This window comes from Pelobates fuscus, chromosome 4 (assembly GCF_036172605.1).
Source record: "Pelobates fuscus isolate aPelFus1 chromosome 4, aPelFus1.pri, whole genome shotgun sequence".
In the NCBI taxonomy this organism is placed as follows: domain Eukaryota; kingdom Metazoa; phylum Chordata; class Amphibia; order Anura; family Pelobatidae; genus Pelobates; species Pelobates fuscus.
This window is the reverse complement of record NC_086320.1, coordinates 317,125,372-317,148,182: the sequence shown is the minus strand read 5'-3', so window position 1 is coordinate 317,148,182 and position 22,811 is coordinate 317,125,372. Positions and strand designations below refer to the sequence as shown.

At 37.4% G+C, this 22,811-nt stretch overlaps 1 protein-coding gene across 2 annotated transcripts in view; it reads left to right on the top strand.

The window, feature by feature from the left end:
* CREB5 (cAMP responsive element binding protein 5) overlaps positions 1–22,811 on the top strand; it is a 338,119-nt gene that overhangs the window by 310,291 nt on the left and 5,017 nt on the right. For both annotated transcript variants that reach the window (XM_063452336.1, XM_063452335.1), the window contains 3 exons: positions 576–902; positions 11,789–12,016; positions 18,878–18,986. In XM_063452336.1, coding sequence (XP_063308406.1) covers positions 576–902; positions 11,789–12,016; positions 18,878–18,986 — 664 coding nt within the window. The remainder of the gene's footprint in view (positions 1–575; positions 903–11,788; positions 12,017–18,877; positions 18,987–22,811) is intronic.

Sequence of the window (22,811 nt, the reverse complement as noted above, 5' to 3'; positions counted from 1 at the left end):
TAAGTTTTAAATTGCCTGTGATCTAAATATATTTTATCATTATTATGATATGTTTTATTTACTAGGTTTATTTGTTTCTTTTATATTTCAGCGGTCTGTTATATTTAAGTTGGATGTCTTTTATTTGTTAAATACAAAATGATTGACCTCAGAATGTGTTATATTGTCATGTGAATGCTCTCAACCTATGAGCTAAGCCCTGCACTGCTGGGCTTAGGGCAGCTAGAGAGCTTCTGGTTCTCTGTCAGAAGTAGTTGAAGCAGGGAGCAGCAACCGACAGACCTAAATTGATAAGTCAAACCATTTTATAATGGTTAGACTACATAGAATTGGGGTTGGGGTGGCAAGGGCACTTGTGACACGATAACCATTGCATGTGCTGTAGTGGTTTTGGTGCCTGGAATGTTCCTTTAAATGCTGGATTGTGCTGTTTCACATAAGTGCAGGGTTATTGGAACATATTGCCTTCCAAGCAACAATTTTGCAGTGTATTTAATATGGTAACTACATTTGGCTAATAAGGAAATAAGTAGATTGAATATGACACTTAAATATTTGTTTTATTTTTCTTGTAGAGATTAAAGGCAGCTTTAAGCCATCATCCAACAGCCATATCCAATGGGAATATGAACACGATGGGCCACATGATGGATATGATGGGTTCCCGACAGGACCAGACGCCTCACCATCATATGCACTCTCACCCGCATCAGCACCAAAGCCTTCCACAGCATCATACATACCCGCATCAGCAACACCAGCATCCAGCACACCACCCTCACTCCCAACCACATCACCCACAAGGCCACCCTCACCATCACTCCCACTCACACCTTCACGCACATCCGTCACACCATCAGACATCACCACACGCTCCTCTGCACACAGGCGGACAAGCACAGGTAAGGAACTGCTCTACTTTGTTCTATAAAGACAATGCATTATGAAATAGAATATTCACTCATGAAGCCCTACCTTGTGTTTGCTAAAATAACTGGCTTTTTATTTAATATATGTCAGGTCCATACCATCTTCTAGGTTAACGACTGTACTGAGTATAGACTTAATTCATGCCTCCCCCAACACAAATTATTTTATATACTATATGCTGTTTATTATTTGAGAATATGTATCACTGTACAGTATCAATTCAGGATTCATTGCCTCTAATTATATGGAGACCATGTACAATAATTAAAGGAGAATTTAGGATTATTATTTCCCAAAATAAATCAGAAATGTCATTTATTTAAACAGATCTTTCCGGATTGAATGTTATGATTCAATTTAAAGTCTATAGGTATTTGTCCCTTTGAAGCCATGTTTGGTATAAATATAGCAAAGACATTTAACTATATAGTATCTGTCTAGTTGTGGCAAGTCAAGACTGCTGATTGGTTACCTATTCTAGTAAAGAGTGAATGGACGTTTAGTTATGATTGACATTCTGTAAAGGTGTGATGGTTACTCAAACACTGTTCCTGCTTCTGCTGACCTTTAGAAAGTGACTGACAGCCCATTTCTACTGATTTCCATGGACCTAAAAAGATGGCATTGAGATGTCTGAGCAAGTTTTTCACTTTCGGAAAAATAATTAACGTAAAATAGGTGATGACGTTTTCAATGCTTTCATATATTTAATAGATTCTAGCATATTCTTGGAGCAAGTAGACTGCGATAAACAAATTGTGACGATGACCATCATGCTGAAAATTACATTTTCTGAGTTGTCATCGCTCACACATAAACATGTACTGTTCGTATAATTCATAAAATGTCAAAGATACAGGACCATCTTTTTAAAATAACTTCGACGTCCGAACTTGAAAATTATCCAGGAAATAATAATTTTTTTCATTTTAAAAAATCCCTTTCCAAAAGCTACCTTAACTGTTGGAAATGTGCATAAAGCCCCAGTGTTATCGAGATGACCATTTTTAGAACCTGCTGCCCACGAACAGCTGGGCACTAATACCTTTCCATTTGAATGAGAACAGGTCTTTACATTTGCTTTTTCAAAACAGTTTTATTTCAGATTTTTAATTCTCTAAAATTGTAGAACTCTATAACTGGTGGCTTTGTTGAAAAAAACAAACCCTCTATTTTGGTTAGGTTATGGCTAGCAGACAATTATGAGAGTTGCCATCAAAATAATGTCGGGAGTAAAGGGCACAGTTTTACATGCAGTACATCTAGCCCCGAAATGTCTTGTGCAAAAGTAAATGTGCTATAAAGTTAAAAAAGATAATTACAGAAAAATAAACAGTATAATAATAAATAATAAAGATAAAAGGTGAGTGTAGAGATACGTTAAATTATAAATATAGCTGAAAGGAAATAGTTTTTAATTAGTAGTAGGTAGAAGCGCAATAAATAGACATAAACATGGTAACACACAGAATAATGGAAATACATAGATTGTTTGATATCACCATTTAAAAAGCACCGGCATGTTCTACAGAGCTATGCAATAGGTGTTCGAGGCATGCACGTAATTCAACAAGACAGATTAGATTTACAGGAAGAAGTGGTGGTGAAGTCATTGCTGAAGCGAGCTCACAGTCTAAAAGAAATGGGCTAAACCCACAGAAAAGGCAATGGCAAAGTACCTTGTAATCGCATGAAACATTGCATTGTAGGTGTATTAATCATGTACATCTGTAAAGATTCTATAATATTACATAGAACTCTATGGGAGACATTTCCTATGACAAGGCACCCATCTAGCACATTGCTTAGAGACAATAATTTGCTTTATGTAGCTGATCATGTCTTTGCAGCATTTTATATAGTTCATCCTGTCTTTGCAACACTAGGCAGTAGGCCTTAGAATGACGGATCGGTTCACAAATATATATTGTGTTGAGATTTGTATAAAAGGCAGACAAGCACTAGAATCTCTAAATTACCATTAAAAAATGTTGAATTAGATGTAGGTGTGTATAAAGTCAATGAAAGACTTGAAAGGCCATGTTTAGCAGGGAAATCTGGTGTAATCAGAAACATTATTTTGGCTTTGTTGTAATGTAGCGTATTATCCCATAATGTGTCTAGTTTTGTACCCAGTAATCAGTACATTTCTCCTGCTGAGTTCATTAATGATAATTGTTTGCATCCCGTGTCTTGTGCTAGCATGTAGTGTGTGTTATATGTGTGTTTTCGTTCGGGGTCTGCTCACTAAACATTGAGCAGAGTTCACAGCCAATTTGCAAATATCCACTTCAGCACTTTTAAAGCGGAACTGTCATGCCAAACTTTGTTTTTATTGAGGCAAAAGTTGGATCATTACAGAAAGTAAGACAAGGGGTTAATGCATGAAAAGTACAGGTTATGCACAATTGGTTTATACAAAGATTGCATGTACTCCCGAGAGTAACGGCCTCATTTTTTTTTTTTTTTTTTTTTTGTTAATCAAGAGTTTCAACAGTAGTGTTATATATGTATACAAGCTTAGGCTGGCGAAACAGCACATGAGTGATCATCAGTTTAGATCTCAATTATATAATATGTAGTAGGAACAGGCTGGATCACATACTGCAGGATAATATCAACTTCGAGTGTATCAGTATGCTGCAAACAGGCTGGATCTAATTGTCGGTCTGGCAATAACATGAGGTAAACAGGCTTAAATGACAAAAGGGGAGAGATGTAACTGGTGGGTAACATATGGCATACAATCTATGCGTATTATGGCAAGGAAACAGCAGAGGTAAACAGGCTATGGGGCCCGCGTCCTAGCTAAACAGGTATACTGAGCTGGTGGCAGGCTGATCAGGCGTGGATCATTACTACACAGGTTTATGTATATCTACAGAGTAGAAGGAGAGGCCTAGACAATCAAGCTGTACAAATAGAAGAGGTGACCTAAGACTGTTTTGGTTGCATGCATCATTCAACAATTGGTACAGGCTATATACTAAAGGTAATTCCGATATACACATTATTTAGTCAGTGCTAAAGGTCTAGTCTAGGTACTGTATACTGGTAAACGAGAGCTTAAGACTCATTAGTATTATGATCAGTGTGTATCTGTTGTTAGTATGTAAAAGAAGGTAAACACTGCATGTTTAAGCACCATACTGCTAATAAGTCAATAAATGAGGTATTGTCCGACAGAGTCCAGTCTTGCCTCCCCTGTGAGGTCAGCAGGGGTAGCGTACATACAGTTCGATATGCTCAGCCTATGCCGGCTCTGAGTGCTGGCTGGACGGGTCTGGTATCGTGTTCGGGATGGTGCCTTAGTGAGTCGTCCTCTCCGGCAATTCCCGACGAGGGTCGCCATCTCTGTCCGCTTACTGTGAGGGGCTGCATGCGTTGAGTGCGGGGGGGGTGTGGGGGCGGTCGAGTCTCCCCTTGGCCCCAGGCTCCGTGTGGGGTCTGCATCCTGGTTCCACGAACTCGGGTGCCACAAGAGGCCGAGTTCTTCCCCGTGAGGGCGCTTCGGATAGCCCCGGTGGTTCGTCGCCGCCAGCGGCGGTTAGGCTTCCGGCGGTGTGGTTGATGCCGTGGAGGTGGCCTCCGGATGACCCCAGGCCCGGGAGGGCGGTCGGTACTAGTTACAGGCGCTGAGGGGTACGTGGTGCCCGTAGGAGGCCCTTTCCGCCTCCGTTTCCCCGACCCACATGCTGTACCTTCTCTGTGTACTTGGGGTGCTGCAAAGATACTGTCCAGCTTTTCCATGAATTGTTGGAATATTAAATCCAGGCTTGTGGCTTGTGCGGTTTCAGGAATTATCAGGCTAGGGACTTCGGCAGAGTTGCTAGGCCCGGTGCGTCCGGAGCCCAGGCCCGGGTGGGCAGGTGCCTTCCGTATAGCCCTGTGTGTCGCTTCGGTGGGGACCGGGATAACCCCCGCCGGTCCATAGGGGGGGGAACGGGGTTTCCAGTTTTGCCTCGCCGTGTATGTCTGCAGTGGGGGAGCGGCCGTCTCTCCCACCGCTACCATGCTTGTAGGCCGCAAACTTGCGCTGGACGGGTCCGAGTCCCAGAACCACTTGCGTGGTATCATCATGTCGGTCTCGATGTCCCCTGTCGTTTGGGAGCACCGGGACTCCAGTTTACTGCCTCCGGTGGACGATAAGCGGCTTTAGGCAAGTTGGTCAGCGGGAGCAGCAGCAACATGCGTCTGCTCCCTTCAGCAGTCAGGCCCCGCCCCCCCCTGTCATGCCAAACTTACCTTTCCTAATTGCTTCCTCTTCTCTTCCTCTGTCAAGATATGTTCTTCATTTCTTCCTGTCTGCTCTAGTTTTCTTTAAAACATAAACCAAAGTAGGGACTACTTTGTCTTATGCAGGTTTCCTACGCCTGTCCATCTATGACCAGCGGAGGAGCAAAGTGTGCTCTGTTTCCTGTGGTCAGAACATTTTTCTATTTTTTACATATTACAAGGAGGGAGCTGCGGGCCGGTAGCTCCCTCCTTGTAATAAACCTTGTAAAGAGGTCTTCGTTCATTCGTTTGACATTTCTATTCATTTATTCGTCTTTCGAATGAATAAATAGATGAAATTTCTGTGGCGTATGCCCAAGCATTTAACTGGGCATGCGCGGGAATTTCACAGCGCTATCTAGTTTGGGCAGATTGATGTGTCCCACAGGGTCTTCATCTACCCACACAAAGATGGTGGCGCCTAGGTCCGGGCAGAAAATAAAGATGAAAAAATAGGTAAGCTGGGGGGCTTAGGGGCATTTGGGGATTACTAGGGGGACAATTAGATGTAGGGTTTTTTTTTGTTTTTTTTTCACTGAATTAGTTGTGTATTTTTGGGGGGTGGGGCTGTAGTTTGTGCGGATTAAATATATTTATTTATATTACTAATATTTCCATGCATGGAACCCGTTTATGAGACTCCAGAATAGATTTGATGCCAAATAATCTTTTTTTTTTCTTTTTGTATTAGTGTTGCACCTAAATTCTCCTCAATTGTTCCCTCTACATTCTTTTTAGATAAAAAAATAGCTCCATATACCACAATAATTATTTTTTTTCATTGACATGTGTCATCTCCATTACTTCTTTGCCCCAAGCTATACAATTCCAGTGCAGTCTATTCACACACCTTTTATTAAGCAGTATTATGCGATCTGTTCACCTAACTAGAGCTCTCAGCAATTTATCTGTTAGATAGACAGATAGATAGATAGATAGACAGACAGATAGATAGACAGACAGACAGACAGACAGACAGACAGATTAGATTAGATTAAAAAAATAAATAGGTCTCCAAATATACATGGACACAATTACCTTGTTTAATTAGCCTTTCAAATGATTCAGTCTTGGTTTTAAAAAAGAACTTTCCAAACACTTTATCTATAAACATTCCTGTAGACTTTAACCCCTTAAGGATGGAAATATTCCATCATGATTCCCTTTTATTTATGAGCTTGTGTCCTTAAGGGGTTACGGGTGACTTCTGAAGATAAATCATTTGGAAAGTGTTGAATCATTTTGAAAGCTTACAAAATCAAGGGCATTGTGCCCAGGTCTACCAGGAGACCTTAACTGAAAAATAAAAAAGTCTAAATCATGTGTGCCTAAAAGGTAGGTTTCCAGATGTTCTAAAACTACAGCTCCCACGATGCTTTGTCATTCTAAAGGGATTCTAAAGAAATGCAAAGCATCATGCGTGTTGTAGTTATACAATTTCCGGGGATCTACCTTTTGGGCACCATTGATCTAAATGTTCTAGTTAAGGTTTTACAAGGGATCTAAGGCGAGATATCTGTGGTTACCTTCTTACTGCATATGCCTTTGCCATACACACATGTATTATTTGGGATTTTTGTGCTGCTCTGTCACGTTTATGATAGGAACCCATTAATCCCCTCTTTTTCTACAATTCTCATGTTGTGTTACACAGTGAAAAATAAGTACTCATAATATTCAATTAACGTTAATTAAGCCAGACTGAGCAGCTGGAATATTTATCAAAACATTCCACTCGCAGATTATCTGTTAATCTGCAAAAAAAAACATTCCCATAATGAATGTGTCTTCTAGCCTAGGACATTATTACTGGGATACAAAATGTGTTGCTTGCGTTTTCAGAAACTGTAGGGTTAATTCAGATTTCACACCCTTTTTACGTCACGAGACAGCAATTAACTTGCAATTATCTTATTTTCCTTCAAGTAAGCATTGGACATAAACACATAAGCCTGCTTTCAGATACTAACTACACATGTCTGGGGCAGATTTTGGTCCAAACTGCTGGGAAGCTTTTTGTTGTCTGCTAGTAAAGCTATAAAGAAAGGGGTGTTCAAATTAACCTTATAAATGCTCATCTGTGTAGTAAATAAATCGAGCAGGAAAGCCTTTTCCAGTCAGACGGAAAAGGCAGATGTGTTAAAAATAAGGCTGCAGACACATAAATTATAGACCTCTAAAGTCTCCAAAAAAATGTGTGCTGTATGTACAAATTAACAGACTGTCTTTTATGTGACAGCCACGTTGAAATGTTCAAATGCAGTGTTTGAGGCCATTCATTTCCAGACTTCATTACAAAAAAGATAAAAATCAGAGAAGTCCTTAGAGACTTACAGGTGCAGGTCCTCAAATAAACACGCTGTCCAGCAGACATGTATTTTATAAAATAGAGCTTGAATGTGATGATATGCAGGCTCCCTTGTGTGCTTTATGTACAGGCGCACAGTACCACTATTTTAAATTAACGTACTTTGCAAATATGTTTAAATAGTCACTTGTCCTGCATTCAGATCAGGCTTCTAAAATTTATGTCAAAATAGCAGATTTGATTAAAAGATTGGGATTTAAAAAAAAAATGTATATAAAATTCTGCAATTTTAACTGACAGGTAGATAGATAGATTATATAGATTAGATATGATAGATAGATAGATAGATATATAGATAGATAGATAGATAGAGATATATTATATAGATTAGAAATATAGATTATATAGATTAGATATATGGATAGATAGATAGATAGATTATATAGATTAGAAATGATAGATAGAGATAGATAGATAGATAGATAGATAGATAGATTATATAGATTAGATATGATAGATAGATAGTTAGATAGATAGATTTTATAGATTAGAAATGATATATAGATAGAGATAGATACATAGATTTATAGATTAGATATGATAGATAGATGGATAGATTATATAGATTAGAAATTATATATAGGTAGATAGATAGATTATATACCGGTAGATTAGATATTAGAGATAGATAGATGATATAGATTAGATATGATAGCTAGATCGATAGATCGATAGAGATAGATAGATTATATAGATTAGAAATGATACATAGATATATAGATATATAGATAGATAGATAGATAAAATCGGATGACAAGTGCACAGCAATAGTATTTATAAATTCATGACACAAAATGAATTTGGTGCAAGTGCTATATCACTCAATTCAAGCTACAGGAAATGTCTGGGAAATGTGCAGTCAGTGCATACACTTACAAATATCACACTTAAATGGACAGGAATTGGACTATCCCTTTTGTTAATGTATTTTATAGATGATGCTTGAAAAATTAGGAAAAAACAGTAAATGATAAAAAAATATATTAACAATCCTAAAACTGTATTAGACCCGACTAGGAAGAGGCTGCATCAGTCTGGAGCCACTGATTCTGCTCCATAAGGGGTTTTATTATTGCATACCTTCCTGTACAGCACCCGGTTGGTGGAGGCAGCTTTTCACTTGTTTTTTAGCAGGACATGTACTGACATTTCTAATTGTATACGTATGTAGTGAACAAATTGCATACCATACAAGCTTATAGCAATACAACACAAACATATACACTAACAGGGTTATACACTATAATGACAATTCAAAGTGAATTCAAAATGATTTTCAAATACAAGTAAAAGTAAATTAAAAAGTAAAAGTAGTCGAAACAGAACAATTCTTTAAGTCAACTATGCTTACATTTCGGCTCCTTTGGACTGAAATATGAAATTCACGTTGAATTGTATCTTTTGTCAATAACCCTATATAATATTAGTAAAGTTGCGTTTAAAGACATATACAAATTTTTAATAGTTTATGCTATGCTTTCATATATCAGGTACTTCAAACAAGGAGTTTCATCTTTATCTATTATTTACATCTATTACACCACGCTTATTCAAATATGGTGCTTCCGGCTGTTAGTAAACTCCACTCCAGTGACATTAAACAAAGGAATAAAAAGAGACATAAATGCAAATCAGTCACAAAAAGCTTTGCTGCCCCTCTACCAAAAACTGGTGGGTAATAAAACAAAAACGTATAAAACAAATATGAACAGTGCAACGAGAACCTATGACAATTTAAATGTATTGTTTAAAAATATGTTAAAAAGTCACCATAAGGGGCTGAGATTCACTACTGTCAATATAAACAGCAATGCTCACATATCACTGCTTCACATTATAACATAAATATACCATACATGTATATATTACAATCTGCGGGGTATGGGAGATCAGAACTGGATTTACATCACAAATGCAAATTTCAATGTACTTCACTATCCAATTACAGTATTATTCTCTGATCCTTTAACTGCAGACGCAGTTATACTGTGAGTCACATTATAGATATTATGTCCTGGACTGCGTCTTCCGATCCACCATTTTGCAAGGTTAAAAAGTGGTGGACTTTTCATGTATTTACGTCACCATTGACATGAAGTGAAGGGTACAGTTTGCAAACATAAACTCCTACCACAGTCAAGTTACCTGTCTCTCTATCTCTCTCTCTCTCTTCCTTTATCTCACTATTTAGCCTATTTTGGAACCCAAGCGGTTTGGTTAGAATGAGCGTCTATGATGTCCACCAGCCTGACTAGCTAAGCATTATGGGAAATTTCATTCACACATATCTCTGCCATACCTATATTGCTGCTCAACTCTTTCCGTATTATTGTTGTTAAACAGCCCATCTCCACAGGCGTTCTTAGTCACTAGAAGGTATATAACGAGGGTTGCCAGATCCACCATATTTTCTACCCTGCATAGTTGACGTTGCAAAGTGAAAAGAAAAAAAACAATGAATTCATCATGAAGAAAACCCAAATGAATCCTAATTAGTTAATTGTTTCTCTCCTGCTGCATATGGTTTCTACATATTAGAAGGGTTGATGGATCTTATACTCTCCCCCTACCCAATGTTAGTAGCCTACAACTCCCAGAATTCTTTGTATGTAAAAGATGCCCAGAGAATCATGTGAGTTGTAGGTTAGCCACATCTAAAGGCCGAGCCAATTTACCCATTAGGTGATCAGGGCGGCCTTCTGGGGCTAGGCACAGATGGGGGCCCATGTATGAGCCTTGTGCTCCAGCTCTGAGCGAGATTAAAGAATCTCCCTGCCGGTTCTTTAAAAATCATTCCCTTGTGGCCTGTCGTCTATCAGCTGTCCCTTGCAATTCCGACGCTCCCCTGTATTTATATTCATCATGATGCATGGGTTAGTTAATCAGTGGCTCATTGATTTTTATTTTAACATTTAGAATGTGGTAGAAATAGCAATGAATGTTAGTCTGCTGGTTGTTTCAGTGGAACAACTTTGAATATATCTTTGTTAGAATTGGTCGTCCACCCAGAACTCTAATGGTAAACTCAAACTCTGACAGTTGAGATCAACCCAAAATGGTTGTCTAACCATTTGGCTCATCATTTCCCTGTCTGGCTCTTGAAGGGTTGAATTAAACTTCTTAAATCCTAAACACAGAATGCAGTCATACATTTACTCTTTCACTTAACCCATTTTATGTACTAGAGCTCTAAAAATATTTTAATTGGCTATTAACAAAATTGTTAACTTTTCCAGTCAGAATGATAGATTCAACCCTGGACAGTGCGAAACTTTTCCTTGTTAATTTCAAACACATTGAAAGCTATATTAACAGATGTCTGAAATATAAGTAATTGACACACAGTTCATTTCAGTATTTTGTAACCCACCAAAAGGTGATTGACACATTGTGGCTTTAATTCATTTAAAAAAAAAAGAAAGAAAGAAGAATTTAAGACTGCATTTGCAATAGGCAGGAAAGTTGTTGGCAGCTTCAGAATCCTCGGCCATTGATGAACTAAGAATTTCCCAGTCTCAGACGCTGTAGGACAGTACCGAATATGAACCATTATAAAAAAAAATAAAGATGAACACACTGATTCAGCACCAACTCAGTGCCACATGGTCCAAAGTACCACCTCCAACCAACTGCATACAAAATAGACCAGGCACTCAAAGGTTGTGTTAGGTGTCTTTATTCTAACCAATCGGGGCAACATTGTGACATTTGTGATAGTGCTGTTAGTAGCTGGGCAGGTACAGCAAATATGGAGCTGTTCATATTTTAAAAACCACGCTCAAATGGTTTTATTCAGTTTGCTTTCTTATGTAAGTAGATTTATGATGTCCCGTGCCTCTCCCCGCCTCATCAACAGCTCAGTGAGAACTGGAAGCTCCTACTTAGTAGCTACCGTTAGCGATCCTAAAATATTCTCGCCATTGTGGGACCAGCCCATTGGCTGAGAGTGTCAGCTGATCACTGTCAGCAATGAGCGAATTCCTCTGCCGCCAGACTTAGCTCAGTGAAGAGAGTTTCTGGCTTGCTACCTGTAGTGGTTATGGTGCTTGGAGTGTTTCTTTAAAAATGACACCCTACTAAAGTTGTTTATCCTATGACAAGACCAGCAAACTGCATTTTTAATAACATGATCACTGCTTCAATGTAGTTTACTAGCCCTGTATTTCACAGAACTGTAAGGTACTCAGTTCAGTTTTTTTTTTATAATTCACACAGCTTTCACCAGCAGCACAGCAAATGCAGCCCACTCAGACAATACAGCCTCCTCAGCCCACGGGAGGCCGTCGCAGGCGGGTTGTGGATGAAGATCCAGACGAGAGGCGGCGAAAGTTTTTGGAAAGGAACCGAGCAGCTGCCACCCGATGCAGACAGAAAAGGAAGGTCTGGGTGATGTCACTGGAAAAAAAAGCAGAGGAACTTACCCAGACAAACATGCAGCTTCAGGTGTGTACTGTACAAGAACTGGGAGAAACAGAGAGAAATCCAGTGTGTAACAGCTCTATCATACACAGCCTGTTTGTACAGAAAGACACATTAGATTAATACCAAAAACACAAACATAATCTGCACTGGTTAATGATTGAGGTTCTGTCTTGTCAAAACATTTCCAACGTGTTAGCTTCCACTAATTATTTCTTTTTAAAGAATGTCATGTTGTTTCAAAGTCCAAGGACGTCTGAATCGAAATAAACATTATTAAAGATAACAAATAAAAGGTGAATAAGTACCATTACATTATATTTTTTACTGCTTGGCAAGCCTTTGACATCTGTCAAATAAGACAGATTATTTCAGGAAATGAAAAGCTTACACATTACATATATATATATTTACTTATTTCGATTATATATAATATTTATGTATTTATGTATATATAAGATGCCAAAATATCAGAGTATTGATAGTATGCAATGATACCTTTTTTGTTGGACTAACATATTTCAAAGACAAGCTTTCGAGAGTTTTACTCTCTTGCTTGTCTTTGAAATATTATGATAGTCCAATAAAAAAGGTATCATTGCATAATGCAATACTCTGATATTTTTTCATTTTGTCTACTGGACTAATCCAATCTACATTACTATATATATATATATGTCATCGGGACTGTTGTCACATTTTAGGCAAATACAGCTAAATGTAATCAAGCAGGTAAAATAACTTGTTGAATTTTTCCTATTTAAGTATTTTGATGTAATATTTTCAGTTTGTTTGTCAATTTTTCCCAATTCCCAGTTTAGTGAATAGCTGAAAAACGTGGGATGTATTCTTAAAACAAGTGAATTTTAGAGAACTGCCAAGGGAATTGCAACTATTAGTCCAACATAGCTAAACAATCGCTAAATGAAATCATTTGTCTAATTTAGCGATGGTGTCTTAAAATTGTCTACTTCCCTTGCAGTACTTTCCATCTCACAGTTTAGTGAAGAAATCCTTTTAAGTTTGTTACCAATTGAGATGTTTTTACATTATTTCAATGGCATTGCATGCCCCATGCTGCAGGATTTTATTTCTGTTTAGAGGTACTGCGTATTGCATGTTTGTTTGTTTTTTACTAATGCCTTGCTAGATCACCTAATTGTAGAAATGCAGAAAATGTTAGTAGGTGTCTAGGTGAATTGTTTGTTAATATATAACTTCTGTTCATTATGATGTTCATGCTTTCTGAATGCAGTGTGCATTATTTCATTTAGCAAAACACAAAACAAACAACAACAAATATTGAATTGTATTTTCTTAAAGGGACACTAAAGACACCAGAACAACAACAGCTTAATGTAGTTAGTCTGGTGTCTACTGCCTGTCCCTGCAGGCTTTTTAAGTAAACAGTGTCTTTTCCGAGAAAGGCAGTGCTTACGTTACTGCCTGGGAACACCTCTAGTGGCAGTCTAGAGGTGCTTCCTTGAAATGCTGCACAATGTGCAGCACTGCTGTTCAGCATCTTCATGCTCTGCATGGAGCTCGGAATGTTCCTTATAGAGAGGCAGTGATTCATGGGAAAGCATTTCTATGAGATTCCTATGACAAAACATTGGATTGGCTGAAATCATCAAGTTTGATGATCTCAGCCAAGGAGGCGGAATGGGGTAAATTACTACATGGCTGTGTGTTTTCAAATAGCCAATGAGAAAGCTTAGTTAATTAATGTACAAACTGTACAACCTGTTCAAACATCGGGATTGCAGATTCAATATCAGACTCGGTAACCACCTTTCTTTCCTTCCAAGGTTAATAAACTGAGTCCAATTGAGCTAAATAATATTGACATCTGATAATCCGCTTCCAATAATTGATAATCCAGGAGCATGTCTTAAAGTGCCATGAGTTCACTTTGAGGAGAAAATGCTATACAAAAAAAACGACTGTTTTTATACACTGATCAGCCATATCATTAAAACCACTGACATGTGAAGCGAATAACAATGATTGTATCGTACAATGGCACCCGTCAAGGGGTGGGATATATTAGGGAATATGTGAACAGTCAGTTCTTAAATTTCATGTGTTGGAATCAGGAAAAATGAGCAAGCGAAAAGATCTGAGTGACTTTGACCACAGCCGAATAGTCATGGCTAGATGACTGAGTCAGAGCATCTCCAAATGGCAAGTCTTGTGTTCCCAATATGCTGTGGTTGGTACTTACAAAAAGTGGTGAACTGGCATCAGGGTCATAGGCACCCAAGGCTCATTGATGCACTTGGGCACAAAAGCTAGCCCATCTGGACCAATAACAGAGAAGAGTACTATAGCTCAATTGCTAAAAAAATATAATGCTGGTTATGATAAAAAGGTATCAGAACACAAAGTACATCGCAGTTTGATGCGTAGCTGCATACGGGTCAGATTACCCATGATGACCCCTGCCCACCTCTAAAAGCACCTTCAATGGGGATATGAGCATCAGAAATGGACCATGGAACAGTGGAAGAAAGTTGTGTGGTCTGATGAATCACGTTTTCTTTTAGATCAGGTCAGGAGCATGTGTGGGGAAGAAATGGTAGCATGATGAACTATTGGAAGAACGCAGGCTGGTGGGGGCATTGTTATGCTCTGGGCAATGTTCTGATGGGAATCCTTGTATTCTGGCATTCATGTGGATGTTACTTTCACACTTACCTCCTACCTAGAGACTGTTGTAGACCATGGACACCCATTCATGACATTGGTCTCTTTCAGCAGGATAATACACAATGCCACACTGCAAAAATTGTTCAGTCATGGTTTGAGGAACTTGAGAAAGAGTTCAAGGTATTGCCTTTCCCTCTAAATTCCCCAGATTTCAATCTGATTGAGCATCTGTGGGATGTGCTGGAGCAACAAATCCGATCCATGGAGACCCCGTGTTACAACTTGCAGGACTAAAATGATTTGCTGCTAATGTCTTGGTTGCAGATACAGGACATGTTCAGAGGGTTTGTGGAGTCCATGCCTTGAAGCATGAGAATTGTTTTGGCAGCACGAGGGGGACTTACACGATATTGGGCAGGTGATTTTAAAGTTGTGGCTGATCAATGTATGTATGTAGCATACAAGGTGTAACCTACTAAGATAATAATTAATTAATCTACATGGGCTTGTGAAGTCGAGTTTTGTTGAAGGTTTGACCAATTGCAGTTTAATACTAACACATTAGTATATGTTCTCCATAGTGTTCTTTTTATTTTGCCATTGTACAATGTCTGTATACTCGATTTCTTTATATTGAGTATCCTAGACTGTGATGTTCTGCTATACTGCCTCCTTCCCTCTAGCCATGCAAGCTCTTAAAGGGGCTCTGTTATATATAACATGACAAAATTGCAGTTTAATCTGCAAATAATTTAATCTTATACATTGTACTAGCCAAATGGCTTGCAAATGTATAGATCTGGAGATATAGTGAAATGAGATTAGTTACCTGCATCTGGTTCCAACTAAAGTCACAAGGGAGGGCGGTGTGGAAGGTCTGCCTTCTGCTGTGCTTTGTCCTGTATTCAGAAGAGCATTCAGAGACAGATGAGTGAGAATGCTAGGTGAAACTACGTGGGCAGAGAGAGACCGTAAATGTGTGTACCTGTTCCTCCAGTGTAGAAATAGTATACAGGGCATTTCATTTTATTTTACTATATACATTTGTTAGCTATATTCAATATATATGTTAAATCATTGCATATTATTACTGGGAGTTAAAAATGGCTTTTCATATGTGTTAATCCATATGTTGTGGGTCAATGAGGCAATTTAAAAATTTACATGAAACTCTTTCAAAATATATTGCACAGTATCATTCAAAATTCACTAAAAAGCAATGTGCACATATATTAAGCAGTTTCTTGTATCTCCATTTTTCTCAGAGGTTCAAAATGATTTGCGAAGAAAGGAAAATGTACGTTCTAAAACACACAATTGTTATATTTAAATTTAGGAAACTGATAATTCTTTTTATAAAATCTGTAATTATTTTTTGATAAGATCCCTCAAACTACCACCATTCTATGTAAAATAGGCCTCTCTGTCAATGTAACATCAATGTAAGTTCCTGTGTAAAGATTGTAATCTCTTGAAATCAAGTACCAGGAGGAGTATGACACACAGAGGGTTCTAAGCATCCTAGCACCAATGACAGTGTGGTTTTGTTTCTTTAAACTGGCATGCAGTATGTGACCCTGTAGCTGTCATTCAATATCATTACTATAAATGCCATGTCTGCACTAGGTGGCCTAATATGTATTCAAATCACATCAGTGTTGTTTAACAAAGACATCTTATAACCCTTTCACTGCAAAAGAGATGCACTACACTGCTCACATCTTCAGTACTCAAATGCTTTAAAGAGTTAAGCTTAGACACATATGACATCAAACGTGTGGTTACTTGTAGCTAGAAGTCAGATTTACATTTGCAGATATACTGTATCTGATGCATGTGTCCTTAATATCTGAGTGCATTGCAAAGTCAGATTTAGATTTAGAGGTCTTTCATTTAAAAAAAAAAAAAAGACATTTTAAGGGTTAAATGTCATAGTTTACCTGAAGGTTAGACTTATATCTATGTCACCACAATAAGCCCCAGGGTGAGATATTATCTCGGGATCTTTTCCTTGACATGGTAAAGGAGAAGGATTAAGAGAGCTAACAATTGCCATATGCACCTGCAAAACCTTTACATCAAATGATTTGTAGCCGCTGGCTGATCAACAGACGAGTTCTGTTTGCAGTTTTGCTGAAAGCAGCATTTCTGAGCTCTGCAGTCTGCACAAGGTTTATGCTGACATTGATTTAAAAAGCGCACAATCTACAAGGTTCCGTGTGCAGTAATATATCCATTTCTCCCTTTATTGTATTGGTATGAATATGTCTACCTCCAATGTCAACTTTGAAAAATAAAATCCAAGTATCATTAAGAGTGTTCCCTGATTTGTGTAGAATGAAGTAGCCCATATAGTGCCTCCTTAGACAAGAACAAATACATAATATCCCAGTAATTGTTCTTTGAGCATCTTCAGCCAGCAGGAGATTTTACAGATCAATTCAGACCTTCACCTATAGTCCTAAGTGTCTATAGCAGGGATAGGCAACTGTTGGCACTCCAGATGTTGTGGACTACATCCCCCATAATGCTCGTACACCCATATTGCTGGCAAAGCATCATGGGAGGTGTAGTCCAAAACATCTGGAGTGCCAAAGGTTGCCTATGCCTGGTCTATAGTCACCCATTTAAGGGAAGGGGCTATAGCTTGCCAGGATGAAGCTAGATTTACCTATACTATTATTTTATAATCCATTTATATAAGTAAATAGTAGAATTGTGTGAATCGCAGTTCATCCAAATTCTGTTGACCATTTTAGTAATTTCATGATTCAGAGTGATCCCAAAAAATAAAAAGATGATCATTGGAAAAAAAGATGATTGACAGTTAGGAGACAATCACTAAATGTTGATTTTATTCACATATCAAGTGAGAATTAACCAACAGAGGGGGAAATTAAATGTCCCTCCTCCTTTTCCTTATAGGTTACTTAGCTCACTTGATCTGTGAACCAAATGGAGCAAAAATGGTTCTTATCAGTGTACTAAAAAATATATATACATCATGTATATATATATATATTGCAGTGCACAGACTACTTTTTGCTCCATTCTGGTTCAATCACCAATCACATCGATTTTCCCCAAACAATTGCATTAATGAAATTTATTTAAATTGAAACACCACATGGCCAAAACTCGATTCATTCCAAAAAAATATATATTTTTTTAATGCAAAACTTCTCAAGGTAAAACAATTCTGATTGAAGTATTATATATAAGATACCTGGTGATTACACCACATGTATTGGTGGTGCCTTCAGTTTTGCCTCGATAAATATGACCCATGGTATTTGCAGATAAATTCTAAGGGTGCTTGATATGTACATTAAACAGAATGTTGTTGTTTGCAAAAATAAATTGTTATTAGATGTGTGGATCTTCTTGTTTGTTACTTTGAGAAGTTTCTGGCACAGGAAGCTTAATAACAGGGTTATTTATCTAAAATGGTGGTACTTCGCAACCTTGCATGATGACACAATTTGGTAAAAATTATGTCTCCTCTTTAAGAATTATGCAGAAAAACAGTAATTAGTCAAACTGATATTTAATATAAATTTGTAGTTGTTTGTGTAATTTGACCACAAAGAATTTCTTTAAAGATGTTATTTAGAGCACAGTCTGTATTTACCTAATTACTGTCCTCAAAGCAGTGTGTGTGCTAAGCACTGAACATTAATTGAAGCTCTGTATTCTGCTGCTGGAACTGAGCAACTACATCAGTACAAAAGTGAAGTAGGGTTTAAAGGGCAACTGTCATGTACTGGAATTTAACTGAGGATTGTGCTGTTTGTTATAAAAAAAAGCCAAACATTTTATTTAGGTTGTGCACTAGACTGTTCTTGCAAACTGAAAGGTTGTCTGAGTTTGATGGGAGTTAGATCACAATAACATAGTTTTATTAACATAGTTGTATCAATCTAGCAAGTCTTCCTACGGGTAGTTATAATTATACCACTAATATATCCACAGTATCTCTGTACTATGAATGATCATGATATTAATCTGCATACACACAAACACAAGCCCTGTGATCATACTCCCACTACTCTCGGGCAGCAGCAATGGCTAGACTATGCATCAGACCAAATATGTAAACAAAGCAAAATAAAAGTTAGCTGTGCACTATCCCAAACATCCTTGTGTTTTGTTAAATAACTGGAACACATTTAATATTTTAGCGGTGATGTTTTTCTTTTCTTTTTAATAAATACACCTGCATTTTTCTATTTCCAGAATGAAGTTTCCATGTTGAAAAATGAGGTTGCACAACTGAAACAGCTGTTGTTAACTCATAAAGACTGTCCAATTACTGCCATGCAGAAAGAGTCCCAGGGATATTTAAGTAAGTACTACCCAAAAACCCATGATATTGTTTCAGGCTTCTGTCCTTAACCTCAAATTGTATGTAATCAAACAGTATTCTTGAAGTAGATAGAAGCATTGATTTGTCTTATAATTTGATACTAATTAAAAGACAAAATATAGTCAATCTCTGGATAGAGATAACAGCCAAACTCTGGAATTCCAGATATAATTGACATTTCCTAAAACATGTCCTACAATCAAAATGGGCTACCACATTGGGGGGAGCTGGTATAATGTCACAGTAGGAGTGGGGTGGGGGGTTACTTACCTCTCATATTGAACCTCCAGGCCCACGAGTGCTTCAGAACAGCTTTGTCTCCAACAAGCATGTGGCTACACTGGGATATGGCTCACGTCTGTTCCAGAGGTCCTCCATATTTTTACAGAGAGTCAGATTAATATCAAGTTATTCGCCTTATTTAAATAAAGTTAGATGATTGGACACCAAACATTATTTTTATTTTAAAGTTAAGCTTTGGTAAATGGTGCTCTGTGATTGATGAACATTAATATTTTCAAGGATAGAAAAGCAATCTTACAGACATCTGTCCTTCTTATATGTTTAAGAGAAAAAAATTATCAGTGTGACATATATGAAACAGCAGCATTTGTACATGTTTTTACTGACAGCAGCAAAGATGCTTAGACTATTTCTATACACTGCAGCAATTCTAGGGGACATTTCCTAATACATTCTCCTACAGCCTGCCCAAATTGAAAAAACAAACAAACAAACATGCAAATGGTAAATCAAGTGGCCGTTTATTAGTGATCAAAATGATGTTGAAACGTCATCTCCAGCATTTAAAATTCCAGTTCTGTGCCGCTTAATACTCCATAAACCTAACACTGATTAGTTTCAGCCCATTCTCTGACAGTTTAGATCTGGTGGTAGAAGCCTCTTCCTTCCCGTATCGTCTGATGGACTACTGGACTGATACACGTGAGAGTATACGTTTAGTACTAATGCATCAATAAGCTCTCTGTTCCTATGAGCCATTTGCAACATGTGCATGAGAGGTAAAATCTTGTGCATGCACTGGTACTATGCCCCCCTCCCCCCCCCCCCCCCTCCTATAGCGGAGGTGCAGAATTTGTTCCTGATTCTTGCCTACATTTTGTCTTTCAGATTTCAGTTTGTTGAAATTTGGGGTTTAGTGATTTAGCCTGATAACTGTTTCATATATGTCACAGCATTTTACTTTTACTGTTCCTTTTGGGTGTTCTGTACTAACATTAATATTAAATATTTCCCATATAATTATTGATTTTTCCAGTTGTGCTTCAAATTTGCGAGGATCTTATATCCCACATGGATTCTGCCGGTGTAGTTTCAATTTATAGAACATAAGAATTAGTTTCCTGTTATGATAACTATATAATAGCTAGGACAGAACATAGTTTATAAACCTGATGTTGGAAAGTTGCTTTTAGCTTCAGCATCCATCTCTGGCAGGCTGGGCTGACACTGACGGCAATGTAGCTCTGTAGCCAGCGAATCATAAACTATATTTCCAAGTAACATGAAGTGTCAGTGCAACTCAGCTGATAATATATTGAGAACACTCTCATCCTACATTTAGGCTAGCATGCCCCCCAAACTACTAGCTTGTACAATTTTATTTGTGTGCACAATTGAACTATTATTTTGAAATGTAGATACATAATTATAGTATCAATTGTGATCTACAAACATAATGCAAATATATTACATGTCCAGGTCTATTATCCAAAATCAAGAATGTACGTGTGTATAATAAATTACAATCAAACATGTCCAAAGAGTGGCTGTGAAAAGAAATATAAATTTTATTTATTTTTTACCAGAATATATCAAAATAGCTGTTTGTTTTGTTTTTGTTCTATTTGAAGAATAGGCTAGTGATGTAGAGTTGCCAGGCAGTGAGAAGGTTAACCTCTGCGTTGTGATCAGTTGGCCATGTACTCAGCAATGTACCAATATTCTAAATATTGTGACCAGATGTCAGCACCTATGGAAAATGCATCCTACAGGGCTGCATTTACAAGTGAACCTAACAGTAGTGGTTCTGAACTCAGTCCTTAAGGCTTTTAGCCATTTCCCATTGCTGTTCCAATATGGATACTGATAAAACCTGAACCACTGGCTGGGAACCTCTGCTACATGGTGTTTGGCAAATGTTTGTCAAATGTTATTTTTTGTGATTTTTTTTTTCTAATTCTTTAATCTGCTTTCCTGCTTCCCTCTGCAAAAAATGTCAAAGCGTGACATCACAAAGAGGTGTCTAACTGCTCACACATAGTGCTCAAGGTGTTATACATCATACCAATGTTACAATCACAAAGCTATAGAAATTCTCTCCTCTGTCCCTTAGTGTTAATCTCAATTATGGACTTACATGCTCAGCTACTAACAAATTGCACCCTATGAACAGCCCTGTCTATGAAACGTATTACCAAAACCCAATTAATCATTCTTTTTCTTCTTTTTGTTTTGTGATACGATAAAAGCCTTCCTCTGCTTTAACACCTTGGGTCCTCTCTATACTATACATAGGATACTAGTTCTCATCTTTAAAGGGACAGTAAAGTAAAATATATATAACCTATTTATTGTCTTTTTCAAAATATGTCTCTTGTTAAACTACCAAATTGTCAGCATTCCCAAGCTGAAGTATAAAGCATTAACCTCAACTATAGGATTACCAAATCCTTTTTTTTAGCATAGATACAGAAGTAAAGTTGTTCATTCTTAGTGAAGTTGTGTTAATATTGATTCTAGAGTACATTGTCAGGCCAAAACAGCAGTTTTCTACAGAGGCAGCTAAAGGTGGTCAAGTACCGCTTCGTAGAGGTTCATAGAACTTTTCTACCGGACAGTGTTTTCGATGAGTAACTAAGATTCACATGGATAGTAATGTTTGCACCCACCGACATAAAAAAAAACCTTAAACAACTTTACATTGGCCCAAATGTCACACAGTTACTCAATGTAACAAAAAGTTACAAACGTATGGTTTAAGCTCATCAAGTCAATGTTGTATGTATCAGTTTGGGAATGTTGTTGACATGGATAATATATAAATTATTTTTACAAAACATTGCTGTCCCTTTAAAAGAGAGAACTGTATAATGCAGGGCTGCATAAAAAAAAAACACTACTACCCTGCTCATTCTGACTATAGGTTGAGAAATTATAATAATCATATGAGCAATGCTCACTCATGTTGTATTTTATATATAAACCAAACTATTTGAAATACAGCTTTATATAGGGCATGACTGCACACTGCTAGACATAACATATATTTTTTGTAAATTATTTAGTACAGACTACAGGGCACTTTGCAAATGTGTCATATTAGACTTATTAACTAATGTCTAAATTGTCAGGAATTGACCAAAGAATTTCAAATCTTTGGCCAAAGAGACAACTGGAAAATCTCCTAAACTTATCTGTTATATAAGTCAACTATTTTAGCCAAAAATAGTCAATCCTATATCCTAATAGTCAAAAATAGTCAATTACATACAGACAATTCCCTATTACATACAGACATTCCCTATTACATACAGACAATTCCCTATTACATACAGAACATTCCCTATTACATACAGACAATTCCCTAATCCCTATTACATAAAGAACATTCCCTATTACATACAGACAATTCCCTATTACATACAGAACATTCCCTATTACATACAGACAATTCCCTATTACATACAGACATTCCCTATTACATACAGAACATTCCCTATTACATACAGAACATTCCCTATTACATACAGACAATTCCCTAATCCCTATTACATAAAGAAC